Consider the following 13,695-nt stretch of genomic DNA (forward strand, 5'->3'; position numbering starts at 1 on the left):
ATTGTACAACATGATTTTTAAAATGTGTTTTAAAATTAACCAACTTGTAACCTTAAAGCAAATTGATTCAGTACAATGAGCCCCTGATTTGTTTGAAATTCTACAATGCCTGTTTAACAAAAACACAGTTGGGTCAGTGGTCATGCTTTAGCCAAATGAGAGTACTGCATTAAAATATCTTTGCTGCTGTGTTTTTACTGCAGAGTGTCCACAAAAAGAAGAGAGCATTTTGAGTTTGATGTTTTGTCAAGATTCTAGAGAATGTTCAAAATTGAGGCTGAGCTGTTTAAATTCTGTTAATTCTTGTTAAGACTTCATTGGCCCACTTCATATTACAAAGTCAAAGAATGTTGATCTCTACCAAAGTTGCCGCTGTAATTCCGACTGTTTTATTTGGGAAGTTTCATTTGGAGAACATACTTAATATATTCAGCATTTGTTGAATATTAGAGATTTAAATCTGAAAGGAAACCAACTCTTCAATTGCTAAAGCACAGGAAAGATTTTGTTGGTTTCTTGCCGTTCTAGATTTTGGAAATACTTTTCCTGACAGCTTTCACATTAGCCAAGTATTAATTTGTTAAAGGAAAATAATTTTTTCAAGAACGTGAATGGAGTCCCCTGAAGGTTTGATTTTAGGACCACTGATTGTTGCTTATAATTGACTGAATTGTTGAGGCTGTATAATTTAGAAGTTTATGGATTGTTAAAAACCTAATAATGTCCAAAATAGTGAACAGAGCAACAGACTTCAAGACGATTAAGAATGTTGAAATAGGCAGACACAAATTAACGTAGTTAAATGTGTGACTGCCTTCATACTGATAACCACCTTGGCAAAGGAAGGAATGTGAGAGGAAATGCAAAGATACTCCCAACAGCTAAGATCATCTCAGGAGTTTCTCCATTCACAGGTAAAGCACACCTTTGAACCACCACACCCACCCCTCCACAACCTGATCCAATGATTGAAGCTAACAACAGTGAAGAGGAGGGTGGTACACTTTTTGTCAGTGGCCTTCCTATGGACATTAAGCCACGTGAGTTTTACCTTGTCTTTCAATCATTTAAGGGATATGAAGGTTCACTGAACAAGCTAACATCAAAACAGTCAGTTGGCTTTGGTACATTTAACAGCAGAGTGGGAGCAGAAGCAGCAAAGAATGTTGCGTTCACCTACGCTGCTGCAGGAACAGCTGCTGCATGCTCAGATACGCTGGTATCCTCCATTTGAAACAGTTCCGGAAGGATGGAAGTCAGGTTAGTTTCGTTAAATATTTAACTGCCTTTATCCAATTCAGATTTCTCCCTGGAGTGATGCAGAAGGACAGACTGAATTTTGTTTTCAGGTTGGACTTTACTGAAGGAGATTTTGGACAACTGGCTCATTTCTACTCGATTTGGAGGGAATGGAGTGGTCACTAAGGATTGTGAATATAAGCATTTTACTGATGAACTTTTCTTCCACATGGGAGGCTTCAGCAAATTCTATTTAGTGTGTGAACTCGTAATTTTCGTTATAATAATCATTGCATGTTGTGTATTAATAACTTGCTTAAGTCCTGGCAGTAACATTCTTATGAAAGGTAGTAGCCCCATCTAGGTAGTTATCATGGAATCATAAAAGGGAGGAATGTAATGTCAAAAGATGAAATGGGAATATCTCCCTAGACATTAACATAATATTACAGGGTTATATTGCACTGTCTTTGGGTGGGAATGACAATCATGAAAGAATGCAGATGACCATCCATTGTAATTTACACTTCGTTTAGACATTCATTTGCTATTACTATTCAGTTATTGTAAAGTTAAATTATAATTCAATCTCTTCTACCCAGAAATGCTTTGTATGTCACACCTGTATTGTCTTAGGAGATCACAGAGTCAGGGAATCGTCTGCATAACAATTCCCCGGATTAGTATAAGTATTATCTCTGAGGGTGATCTCATCTTGTCACTGTATCTGAGGTAACATGTGACTTGAGTAACGAGGGGTTGTCAAGTGGCATGTGACTGTGGGAATGGCTAGAGCATATACAAGCATGGTGAACTGATCTGTGTAAAGGGGATGTTTCCTTTGTTCAGGGACTGACTTTGACTCAACATCTCACGCAAGGGGGGGGGGTCAAAGGGGGTCACCTAGCTTGTACAAACTTTAATAAACATTAACTGTTTGCAGAGGTTAGTGCGTGTGAATTTCATCTCGTGCGTGAAACCTTGGGAAACGAACCTAACATAACCATGGCCAATCTACCTAACCTGCACATCCTTACACTGTGGGCAGAAAAAAAAAGCACTTGGCAGAAACCCACACAGAACATGCAAACTCCAGGGACAGTCGCCCAATGCTGGATCAAACCCAGGTCCCTGGTATTCATGCAGTATTTTTTTTTATTTTCTTTGTGTTTCGTGCATAATTCCACTGCTTGACTCAGGAAAACTTTGGAATTGGCTCTCAACTTGTGATCTGGCTTACTAATTTTAATACAAGTGCGATAGCAACACGATAAAAGAACAAAAATAATTTTGGATGGTCATCAAAAGAATGCGAAAAAGATGGAGCGCTGATGTCCACTTCACTAGCTCAAATTAACATGTCGAAGCAAGTACTTTGTCAGCATTTTGGTCTGCCGTATTGCTCTGCCTCTGTCTAACTTTGCATCAAAACCCCAATCATAATTCGCACTATTAGAATTGGAATATATCTTGATGTCTTCAACGTTTGACTTTCAAAACTTACTAACACTGAACTGAGTTGTACTTGCAGTTCAACACTTTACAATTGTCCAGTTGCATTTGGACAACGTATGTAATGTAATTTCTGTCATTCCAAGTGAAAGTAATAAAATAATAGCATAAGGAGTGAAGGCAGAAATAGAGGACAAGATTCTCCAAGGAGAAATTCAACACTAGCATAATATGAAATGCTGAATATTGCATGACAGACCATAAGACATGGGAACAGAAAGTAGGCCATTTATAAACACACTATGTGCAACAAGTTAACTCTTATTTTCATATTACACACTCTTCACACAAATACCTGAATGAGGCACATGGAAGGTAACGATGCCATCTTAAACTTCAGGTTACACAATGAAGTATGATCATCTTTTGTCAAACAATGGGATGGTTGAACAATATATTTAGCCTTTTGGTAACATTATGAAGTTCTTGTATCAGCTGATTGCATGTAACTGATTTCAATGAAGGAACAAATTCAACGTTCTGTATTAACTAGGCAGTCATTCAGAGACTGGCCAGCATCAGTAATTGTTGATAGACTCCAATCCAACTGGCAGGTGAAAGGCTTGTGCATCAGCCATCAATGGCAACAATCAGAATGATTGGATGCTTTCCTCTACAAACTCAAAAACTAAACAAGACACTATTGGCATGATTTACAGTAAATTAATTTGTTTACTCTACAGGACAATAACAAAAACAGATTTGCTTCTTCTTGATGATACCGATTCCAAACATTAATGACTTTGGCACCCCGCAGAGATCTCCAACATGTATCAATATCCTCGCCATCCATGTGTCAGCTCGAGTGACCCTTCTTCAAACTGGGTTCTGAAGAACAGTCACTGGACCCAAACGCTGGACTTCTCTTCCTCTCCACAGATGCTGCCAGACTTGCCTCATCAGCAATTTTTGTTTTTGTTTCAGATTACCAGCATCTGCAGTTCTTTGTGTTTTTTTTTCTACATCCGTGTTGTCTTATTGCGCAAGTTTGCAATTCAAATTACCCTGTTGACATGTTAACTTCTCTAAGTAATTAGATAATTAGTTACAGCGCAGTACAGGCCCTTTGACCCTTGATGATGTGCCAACCTGTGAAACTAATCTGATGCCCATCTAATCTACACCGTTCCATTATTATCCATATGTATGCCCAATGCCCATTTAAAAGCCCTTAACAATGGCAAGTCTACAATTCTTGCAGGAGGGTCGTTCCATGTCCCTACCATTCTCGAAGTAAAGAAATTACCGCTAACATCGGTCTTAAATCTATTAGCCCTCAAGTTAAGGCTATGTCCCCTTCATCATCTGTCCAAAAAAAGCTTTCACTGTCCACCCTATCTAACCCTCTGATTATCTTGTACGTCTCGATTAAGTCACCTCTCAAACCTTCTTCTCTCCAACAAAAATAGCATCAGTTCCCTGAGCCTTTCCTCCTAAGACTCTCCTTCCATACCAGGCAACATCCTGCTAAATCTCCTCCGAACCCTTTCCAAAGCTTTCACATCCTTTCTATAATGTAGTGACCAGGACTGTACACAATACTCCAGGTGCGGCCTTACCAAGACCAAGTGTCTTGGGCAGCTGAAGCATGACTTCGTGGCTCCAAAACACAGTCCACCCGCCAATAAACCATATGCCTTCTTAACAACCTGGGTGGTAACTTACAGGAATTTGTGCACCTGCACACTGAGAACTCTGTTCATCTACACTGCCAAGAACTTTACCATTAGCCCAGTACTTTGCATTCCTGTTACTTCTTCTGAAGTGAACTACCTCTCACTTTTCCTCATTAAGCTCCATTTGCCACCTCTCAGTCCAGCTCTGCATCTTATCTATGCCCCTCTGTAACCCACAACATCCTTTGACACTACCCACAATTCTGTCTAATTTAGTGTCATCCACAAATTTACTAACACGTCCTTATCCACCCATATCCAGATCATTTATAAAAATCACAAACAGCAGTGGCCCCAAAACAGATCCTTGTGGCACACCATTGGTAACTGAGCTCCAGGATGAATATTTCCCATCAACCAACACAGTCTTCTTTCAGCTAGCCAATTTCTAACCCAAACCGCTAGATCACCTTTAATGTCAAAACTCCGCTGTTTGTACAATAGCCGACTGCGGGGAACTTCATCAAACGTCTTATTGAAGTTCATATACACATCAACTGCTTTACCTTCATCCACATGTTTTGTCATCTGCTTGAAGAACTCTAAGGTTTGTGAGGCATGAGCTACCCTTCACAAAACCATGCTGACTATCCCTAATCAAATTATTCTTTTCCAGATGATTATAAATCCTATCTCTTGTAACTTTTTCCAACACCTTACCCACAACCAAAGTAAGGCTCACTGGCCCATATTTACCAGAGTTGCCCCAATTCCCCTTCTTAAACAAGGGAACAACATTTGCTATCCTTTACTCTTCTGGCACTACTCCTGTCGACAATGATGACAAAGATCGAAGCCAAACGCTCTGCAAACACCTCTCTGGCTTCCCAGAGAATCAGAGGATAAATCCCATCCAGCCCAAGGGTCTTATCTATTTTCAAATCTTCCAAAATGGCTGACACCTCCTTTTTGTCAACCGCAATCCCACCTAATCTAGTAGCCTGTATCAACGTATTCTCACCAACATTGCCCTTTTCCAATGTGAATACTAATGAAAAGTATTCATTAAGTGCTTCTCCTATGTCCTCAGATTCCACACACAACTTCCCATTACTGTCTTTGATTGGTCCTAATCTTACTCTAGTCATTCTTTTATTCCTGATACATCTACAGAAGGCCTTAGGGTTTTTCTGATCCAATCTGCCAACAACTTCACATGTCCCCTCCTGGCTCTTCTTAACCCTCTCTTTAGATTTTTTCTGGCTAACTTATAACTCTCAAGCCCCCTGAGTCTTCACGCTTCATCCTCACATAAATCTTCTTTCTCTTGACAAGAGCTTCAACTTCTTTAGTAAACCCTGGCTCCCGTCTCTCGACAACTACCTCCCTACCTGATCGGTATAAACTTATCAAGGACCCGCAGTAGTGTTGTTCCTTGAATAAGCTCCACATTTCAAGTCTACCCATCCCCTGCAGTTTCCTTCCCCATCTTAAATCTTGCCTAATCGCATCATAATGGCCTTCCCCCCCTCCCCCCACATTATACCTCTTTCGCTGCAGTATGTACCTATCCCTGCTCATTGCTATTGTAAACATAACCAAACTGTGGTCACTAATGCCAAATTGTTCACCTACTTTCAAATCTAACACCTGACCAGGTTCGTTCCCCGGTATCAAATCCAATGTGATATTGCCCCTTGTTGGCCTGTCTACATACTGGGTCAGAAAACCCTCCTGCACACATTGAACAAAAACTGACCCATCCAAACTACTTGAACTATTAGTATTCCCAGTCAATATTGGGAAAGTTAAAGCCCTCATAATAAATACCCTGTTAGTCTCCCTCTTATCGAGAATCATCTTTGCTATCCTTTCCTCTACAGCCCTGGAAACATTCAGAGGCCAAATCCAAACTCCCAACAGGGTGACTTCTCCTTTTCTGTTTCTAATCTCAGTGGATGAGTCCTCAAACGTTATCTCAGCTGCTGTAATATTACCACTGATTAACAATGCCGTCCTCCCCGCACCACCTTCTCTGTTCTTACTGAAACATCTAAATCCTGGAATATGCAACCACCATTCCTGTCCCTCCTCTAGCCATGTCTCTGAAATGGCCACAACATCAAGATCCTAGGTACCAACCCATGCTGCAAGTTCACCCACCTTATTCCAGATGCTCCTGGCATTGAAGCACACACATTTCAAACCAACATCCTGATTGCCGGTGCCCTCTCGCAACTTTGTAAACCTTTCTCTGACCTCACTACCCTTAACCTCCTCTACATTGGAAATACAATTCAGGTTCCATCCCCCTACTGCATCAGTTTAAACCCCCCTAAAGAGCATTAGCAAATTCCACCCCCCCCCCCCACCCTAAGATATTGGTATCCCTCTGGTTCAGGTGAAGACCATCCTGTTCGTAGAGTTCCCACCTTCCCCTATTCTCTTTACTTCACTTCCCGTTAAACCAACCAAGGCAAGTGAATTGAAGGGGCTTTCTGGAAGACAATTTGCATATAATTATTGACTTATGCTGCTACTTTCATTAAATACTGTTATAAACAAAGTCATGAAGCTATTCAATGCACTTAATCCCTAGGGGCTTACTGACCTTCAAATTTCATTAACTTTCTTGGAACCTATCCTGACACAGGAACTTAAGAGCTTGCAACCAAACACAATGTTCCAGTGCAACTCGTTTATTTGAACAATTAATCCCGTCATTATAAGATGTTTGAAATTCAATCTGAACAAATACAAAGGCAATTATTGTATAGCAGACAAAGTAATATCTAAGAAAGCTATTCATATGAACTTCCAAAATACATGAACGCTCCAAACAAGGTACTGCTGCTAAAATTGATACTACAAATTGAAATTTTTGTCCTTTAAGACCATACCTTTAAGAAACTGGTAAGACAATTAAACGATAGAGAAGCAATGAGAAGCAAGTACTTGAATTGGAAAGTAACAAGGATTCCCTTTAAGAAACTCCCTTGTGGCATTAAATGTTCATTATTCACTGCACTGACTTAAATAACACAAAACAGAGTCATATCCAAGTTTTGCAATGATACAAACATTGTTGAAGTACTAAGGAGACTGGATAGCAGCATAAACGTAGATGTTGAAGGATTCAGTAATTGAGCAAAACTATTACAAATAATAAGGCTATCCATATTGAAGGAAAAATGGGTTTGATCCCAGTATTATTTAAGTTGCTGAAAAGCTCAGAAGATTTAAATTAAGCTTTAAGTTAAGAGGAACCTCAATTATCCAAAGGACATGGGCGGGGAATATTTCATCCAGTTAGTTAAATTCCGGATAATTGAATGCCTGATAACATAGCTTAGCCAGGCAACGGGACCTTGCAACCTTGCTGGATAATCTGATATTCGGATAATCAAATGCTGGATAATCAAGGCTGCTCTGTCTTCAGGGAGCCATGTACATAGATCAGAAATAACAAAGCCAATGGAATTTTTAAAAAATAATAACATTAAAAACAAGGCAAGTTGCAGCTTGACTTTGCTTTTCTAGAATATACAAAGTTAAAGAGTGACTTGATTCACGTTTGTTTTTAAAGGGGTTTGAAGGATTTGAAAGGAGGAAGAACCTTGTCTATTTCTCAAGGATATGAGAAATAGAATCTTCGTAAGCCAGACTAAATATTGGCAACAGTTTTTTATGTAAGGAGTTGTAGAATTGTGGGATTGATTTTAAACCTTTGATCAAAATCTGGAAAATAGATATGGGCCAAGAAACATAGATCACACATCAAAGAAACACAAATCAGCCAGGATATCAATGAATTGCAGAACAAACTCACAGGGTTAAATGGCCTACTGTTGTTCCAGTATTTTTCATGATTCTTTCCTGAAGGAAAACCAACTCAATGAGATGTAGTCTTCGCATAAGTATTACATTCTCACTTCTCATTTAAAAGGCTATAGATTCAAAACCATCAGCACAGACTCTAATTCAGAACAAAATAGCTGCTCTGCTTCTCATGATGTATTCCCATCTGCCCTCTCAAGTAACATTAATGAATCCACAACATTCACATGAGAACTGGGAGCTCTCCTGCAATCTGGCCAACAAATGTGCTTTAACCACATTTTGCTGTGCAACCGCAAAATAACTTTTGGTTTGTGAAACAATTGGAACATCCAGTGGTTATGATATGCATGATCTGAGTCATATCTTTCATCAGCGTATTTGTGAAAACCATGTCTGAGCTCCATTTTATTCACAACTTCAGTCATGTCAAGCAGAAACTTGCTAACAAATGAAGTGTGAAAAGCACTTTGCTGTAACAAGGACAAAAACGTTGCCCAGGCTGTCCTAGCACATATCACAAGTCATCAAAGAAGCTTTGGGATAAACCACCCACAATAAATGACTGATGATCCACGAAATGGAGAAACTCAATAGTGAAAGATTATGAAAAAAAATCTCAAAGTCTCAACTACTTGAACAGTTCGAAAGTGCTCGCCCACATCAATTGTGAAAGACTATTAAATTATTTTATTGTTTCAATTAGAGGTGGGGTCAAAGTTAAGCTCACATACCTGGGCAAATGGAGACATGTGCAGCAAAAGCTGAAAACTATGGTAAAGTTAAATCTTTTATTCTGGAAGATTTACAAGAAACTGTGGGGCTCAGTATAGTGGGGTAACAGAAAATACACGTGGCTTACTTACTGAAGAGATCAAGTTGGTGCATACTTTCAGATAATTAGCTAATAATAATTACATCTAGGTCATACACTTAATGCTGTGAGTTGCGTTTAAAGGAGTGATATTGAAACACATCCTCTCAGAACGCGGGCGACACGGTTGCACAGTGGTTAGCACTGCTACCTCACAGCGCCAGAGACCCGGGTTCAATTCTCACCTCTGGCGACTGTGTGTAATGTTTGCACATTCTCCCCGTGTCTGCGTGGGTTTCCTCCGGATGCTCCGTTTTCCTCCCACAGTCCAAAGATGTACAGGTTAGGTGAATTGGTCATGCTAAATTGCCCATAGAGTTAGGTGCATTAGTTAGGGGGAATTGGTCTGGGTGGGTTACTCTTCGGAGGGTCAGTTTGGACTTGCTGGGCCAAAGGGCCTGTTTCCACACTGTCGGGAATCTAATCTAATCAGAACATGTTTTTGTGGTGCAGTGGATAGCATCTCTGCCATTTAGCCAGAAGCTCCAGGTTTGAGTCCCATCCTAGTCGGAACTGGATGGCAGTAAAAGATTATGCTCATAGCAGGCCAAACAGGTTCATTAAACTCATGACACATTTTTACATATAAATTAGATTGTTTCTCCTTCTATCAGATGTTTAAAAATAGATATTGGCATTTCTACTTTCTTTTAAACTCTCTGATTAAATTATTTAACAGTGAAACATGATGCAGAATTAGCAATGTACACAGAAAATTAATGCAGAATTTGTCACCGCTTGCCTTTTGTCCTATTAAGGTTTTCACCCAAGTTATCATCAGGTTGGATTATTTTTATCTCTATTTAGTTATTATGTTCAGTGTCATTTCGAATGTTTGAAGCAAAAAACGTTAATTACAGCAATGCCAAACACTGTGACAGTGTACCGGAGTTAAAGGTTTGACAGAGTTCAACAAAAAGATGAGTAAACTCATTGCATAAACCCTGGTATACATTTTTTGCCAAGGTAAATATTCTTGTCAAAACAAAACTAAATCATAACAACATTAGGAATTCTGTATTTTCTCTAGACATGCAGCTAGAAGTCATCAGCAGTGTCTAACTCAAATGTTAGAAATTGCCCATTTCATATTTCCTCGTATATATTCTAAAATCATTAAGCATGACACGGGTGTACAACAATATAGCAAGGGAAGACAGAGTTGAGATTATCAACATCTGTTTCGAACAGGTTTATTTTATAGGTGGATTGCACAAAACAGCAGTAATTTAAAGTTAGCATTTCAGAAGTCCTGAAAAATCTGCTTACCTTGATTGAATAGCAAGATAAATTGTACGACGAAATGAAACGAGATTTACTTCCGTCTTGTCATGTATAGTGAGTTTCTTTTCCCCTAAAAAAATGGAAATTTCAAACTCAATATCCAAGTTAGTCAACAAGCTAACCTCTTGATGAATTGCTTGGCCATTTTATGGATGAGACCAGAGCATAGCAACCGACAGTTTCTGTCTAACTGTATTATCAGACACTGATGGAAAGTGACTGTGAAAATACTCCACATGCACTGCACAATGCATCAAGAGTTTGATATGAACGCCTTGTAGCAAAATAATCACTGTGCAACGTTCTCCTTGATAAGCAAGCTATTTATGAAAATGTTGTGATAACAAGGCTTTAAATAATTATGCTTTTGGACTATGACTATGAATTATGATAAATTCAGAATACACTGTCTATCTGAAGTCTGTCTCTCAATAAATCAAGACCGTATGTTTAGTTTAGATCGAAAGAAGGCTTAAGAGACTGTCTTGCTGAGCAGGTAAAGGTATTCATGTTTGGAGATAAGCATAGCTGTGATCAAGTTAGCCCTGAGTACAGAGTCTCCCAAAGTCCCAAAAAGGCGTTGCTGGATTGATTCAAACATTTGTGTTTGAAATTAACCATTTACCTTTAGAATGAAAGGGAGTTGGGATCAAAGATACAGTTATCATTTGTCCCTGGATGCAAGGCTTGTTATGGGGAAACGGGTGAAAGGAGTTATTCTGAGATGAAATTACAGGTTTCCCTACAAATCAATGAATAAACTGAAATGCTTGTATTTGAGAGCAGAGAAAAGGTTGTCGGACTTTGCAAGGAATTGCAGCCAGGTGCGAGAAGACGTTGCTCTCGAAGCAAAGAAATGCAGCTTGCAGCCATTTAAAAACTTCAGGAAATTTGCCTCGGTATGGATACAGAATGAAGGATTTTTGGAACAAACTTCACTGCTGATTGTGGATTAAAGGAACTCTCCAAAAGCCAAGGAAAACATCTTATGATAAAGTATCAATACTGCAAAAAGGAGATACTATGGACTGTTTGCACTGAGGACTAATTCTGTGGAGTTGGCCATGTGTATTACAGAAGTACACAGAAATACACAAGTACAACTTTTACCCCTAGCTTCAAATGTAACTTACCTATTAAAAAAGGAAATGGTCTTTAGTTCAAAGAAGTTTTGCAGTCATTTGCTGAAGTAAAAACTTAAAGTTAAATTTTGCCATGTCATTGTTTCAGCTTTAAACTGAAGGTGCAAATTTCTTTTTAGGCATTGTCATTGTTGACAAAGGTTGTGACAAAACCAAACTGTTAGATGCAATATACAGACTAAAAGTTGTTTTTACTTTAGAATGGATGCTGCAACTGAAAAACAAACAGATCACACAATCCTTTGTATTACATGACGATCTCATCACACAATAGCAAAATTTGCAACATTATAGACTCTTATCTTTGAAGATTTTTCTCTGTATCAAACTTCACTCTAAATTCACCCAAATTGGAAAGATGGCCAAAGACATCAGCTCCAAAACTTGGAGCTTGGCAAGCAATCTGACTACTGTCCTCCACTGCACAGACTCCTGGCAATTCTCAAACTCTGCTTGAATATTTTAATGAAGTCCTCAATTCTCAGTTCACGTGCTACACAATTTTGCTCACTGCTTTATTAAAGCTAATTTAGATTTTCAAAAGCTTGTGTGCTCCAAAAATTTAAATTCTTGCAAACACAATTTAATAGCAACATCTTTTTTTTTAGATTACTTACAGCGTGGAAACAGGCCCTTCGGCCCAACAAGTCCACACCGACCCGCCGAAGCGCAATCCACCCATACCCCTACATTTACCCCTTACCTAACACTATGGGCAATTTAGCATGGCCAATTCACCTGACCCGCACATCTTTGTGACTGTGGGAGGAAACCGGAGCACCCGGAGGAAACCCACACAGACACGGGGAGAACGTGCAAACTCCACACAGTCAGTTGCCTGAGTCGGGAATTGAACCCAGGTCCCTGGCGCTGTGAGGCAGCAATGCTAACCACTGTGCCACCATGCCGCCCAAATCTTAATTTAAATTAATCCAAATCTTATGTTTGCCAGTAGATCTAAAATCTTAATGCATTAGAATAACATTGTTAGATAAAGAAACTGAATATGAGACTTGAAAGGGGCAAGTGAAAAGTGCAGGGTTAACAGCAAACTCAAAAACAGAAAACACAAATAAGCATATTTAACTAACATCAGACATTCAGAGGAGTAGATAATACAAAATTAATATAAAAAACTATGTAAGTTAGCTCACTGAGCTTGAAGGTTTGTTTTAGACATCTCGTCACCATACAAGGTAACATCATCAATGAGAATCTCTGGCGAAGTGCTGGTGGTATGTCCCGCCTCTCTATTTATAGGCTCTGGTTTCTTAAGGTGGGTGATGTCATTTCCAGTTTTTTTTCAAGGGAAGGGAGATAGGATCTAAATCGATGAGTTGATCGATGAGTGCAGGTTAGAATGCCATGCCTCTAAGAATTCTCGTGGGTGCCTTTTTTTCACCTGTCCGAGGATTTGTGTGTTGTCCCAGTCGAAGTGGTGTCCCTCTTTGTCATATGTATAGAAACTAGCAATAGTGGGTCATGTCTTTTGTGGCCAGTTGTTCAAGTATCCTGGTGGCAAGTTTCCCGCTAGTTTGTCCAATGTAGTCTTTTTCACAGCCCTTTCATGGTATGTTGTAACTTACATTAGTTTTGTTGGTAGGTTCATTCGTGGTAGGTGAATCCTTTAGGTTCATTCGTCGCTGTTTAAGTGTATTGGTAGGTTTGTGGGTTACCATGATGCCAAGGGGTGTAAGTAGTCTGTAAGTCATTTCTGATATGTCTTCGATGTAAGGTAATGTGGCTATAGTTTTTGGCTGCACTGTTTGGATTTGTTTGTGAGGAATCAATGGATTGCAGATACTGATACTTGCCAGCAGGTGGCAATAGACCAGACCCCACAACTCTAAAACAGAATCTCATCCTTTCTCACAGCATTTAACAAAAAAAATCAGGAGAATTAAACAGGACAGATTTGTAAAACATGAAACCAGATGGATCCAAAACACCAAGCTTCTATGGATTACCAAAAATGTACAAACCTGGTGCCCCCCTCAGACCCATAGTCTCCCTACTTGGTACACCAACATACAGACTAGCCAAAGAACTCCATCAAAAACTAAAACATCTAATGGAAGATTCATGCCACTCCATTCACTCCACCCAAGAATTCCTGAACCAAGACACCAAGAGAGAAGAGGATGAAGTAATGGTCTCAATTGACGTTACAACCTTTTTCATATCAATTAAC

At 39.3% G+C, this 13,695-nt stretch overlaps 1 protein-coding gene across 1 annotated transcript in view; it reads right to left on the bottom strand.

The window, feature by feature from the left end:
* Positions 1 to 13,695, bottom strand: part of cwc22 (CWC22 spliceosome associated protein homolog) — a 104,686-nt gene that overhangs the window by 30,288 nt on the left and 60,703 nt on the right. Inside the window, exon 14 of the mRNA XM_060827333.1 lies at positions 10,348 to 10,432. Within this exon, the coding sequence (XP_060683316.1) occupies positions 10,348 to 10,432 (85 nt within the window). The remainder of the gene's footprint in view (positions 1 to 10,347; positions 10,433 to 13,695) is intronic.

The sequence above is a fragment of the Hemiscyllium ocellatum genome, chromosome 7, assembly GCF_020745735.1.
Source record: "Hemiscyllium ocellatum isolate sHemOce1 chromosome 7, sHemOce1.pat.X.cur, whole genome shotgun sequence".
Taxonomy (NCBI): Eukaryota; Metazoa; Chordata; class Chondrichthyes; order Orectolobiformes; family Hemiscylliidae; genus Hemiscyllium; species Hemiscyllium ocellatum.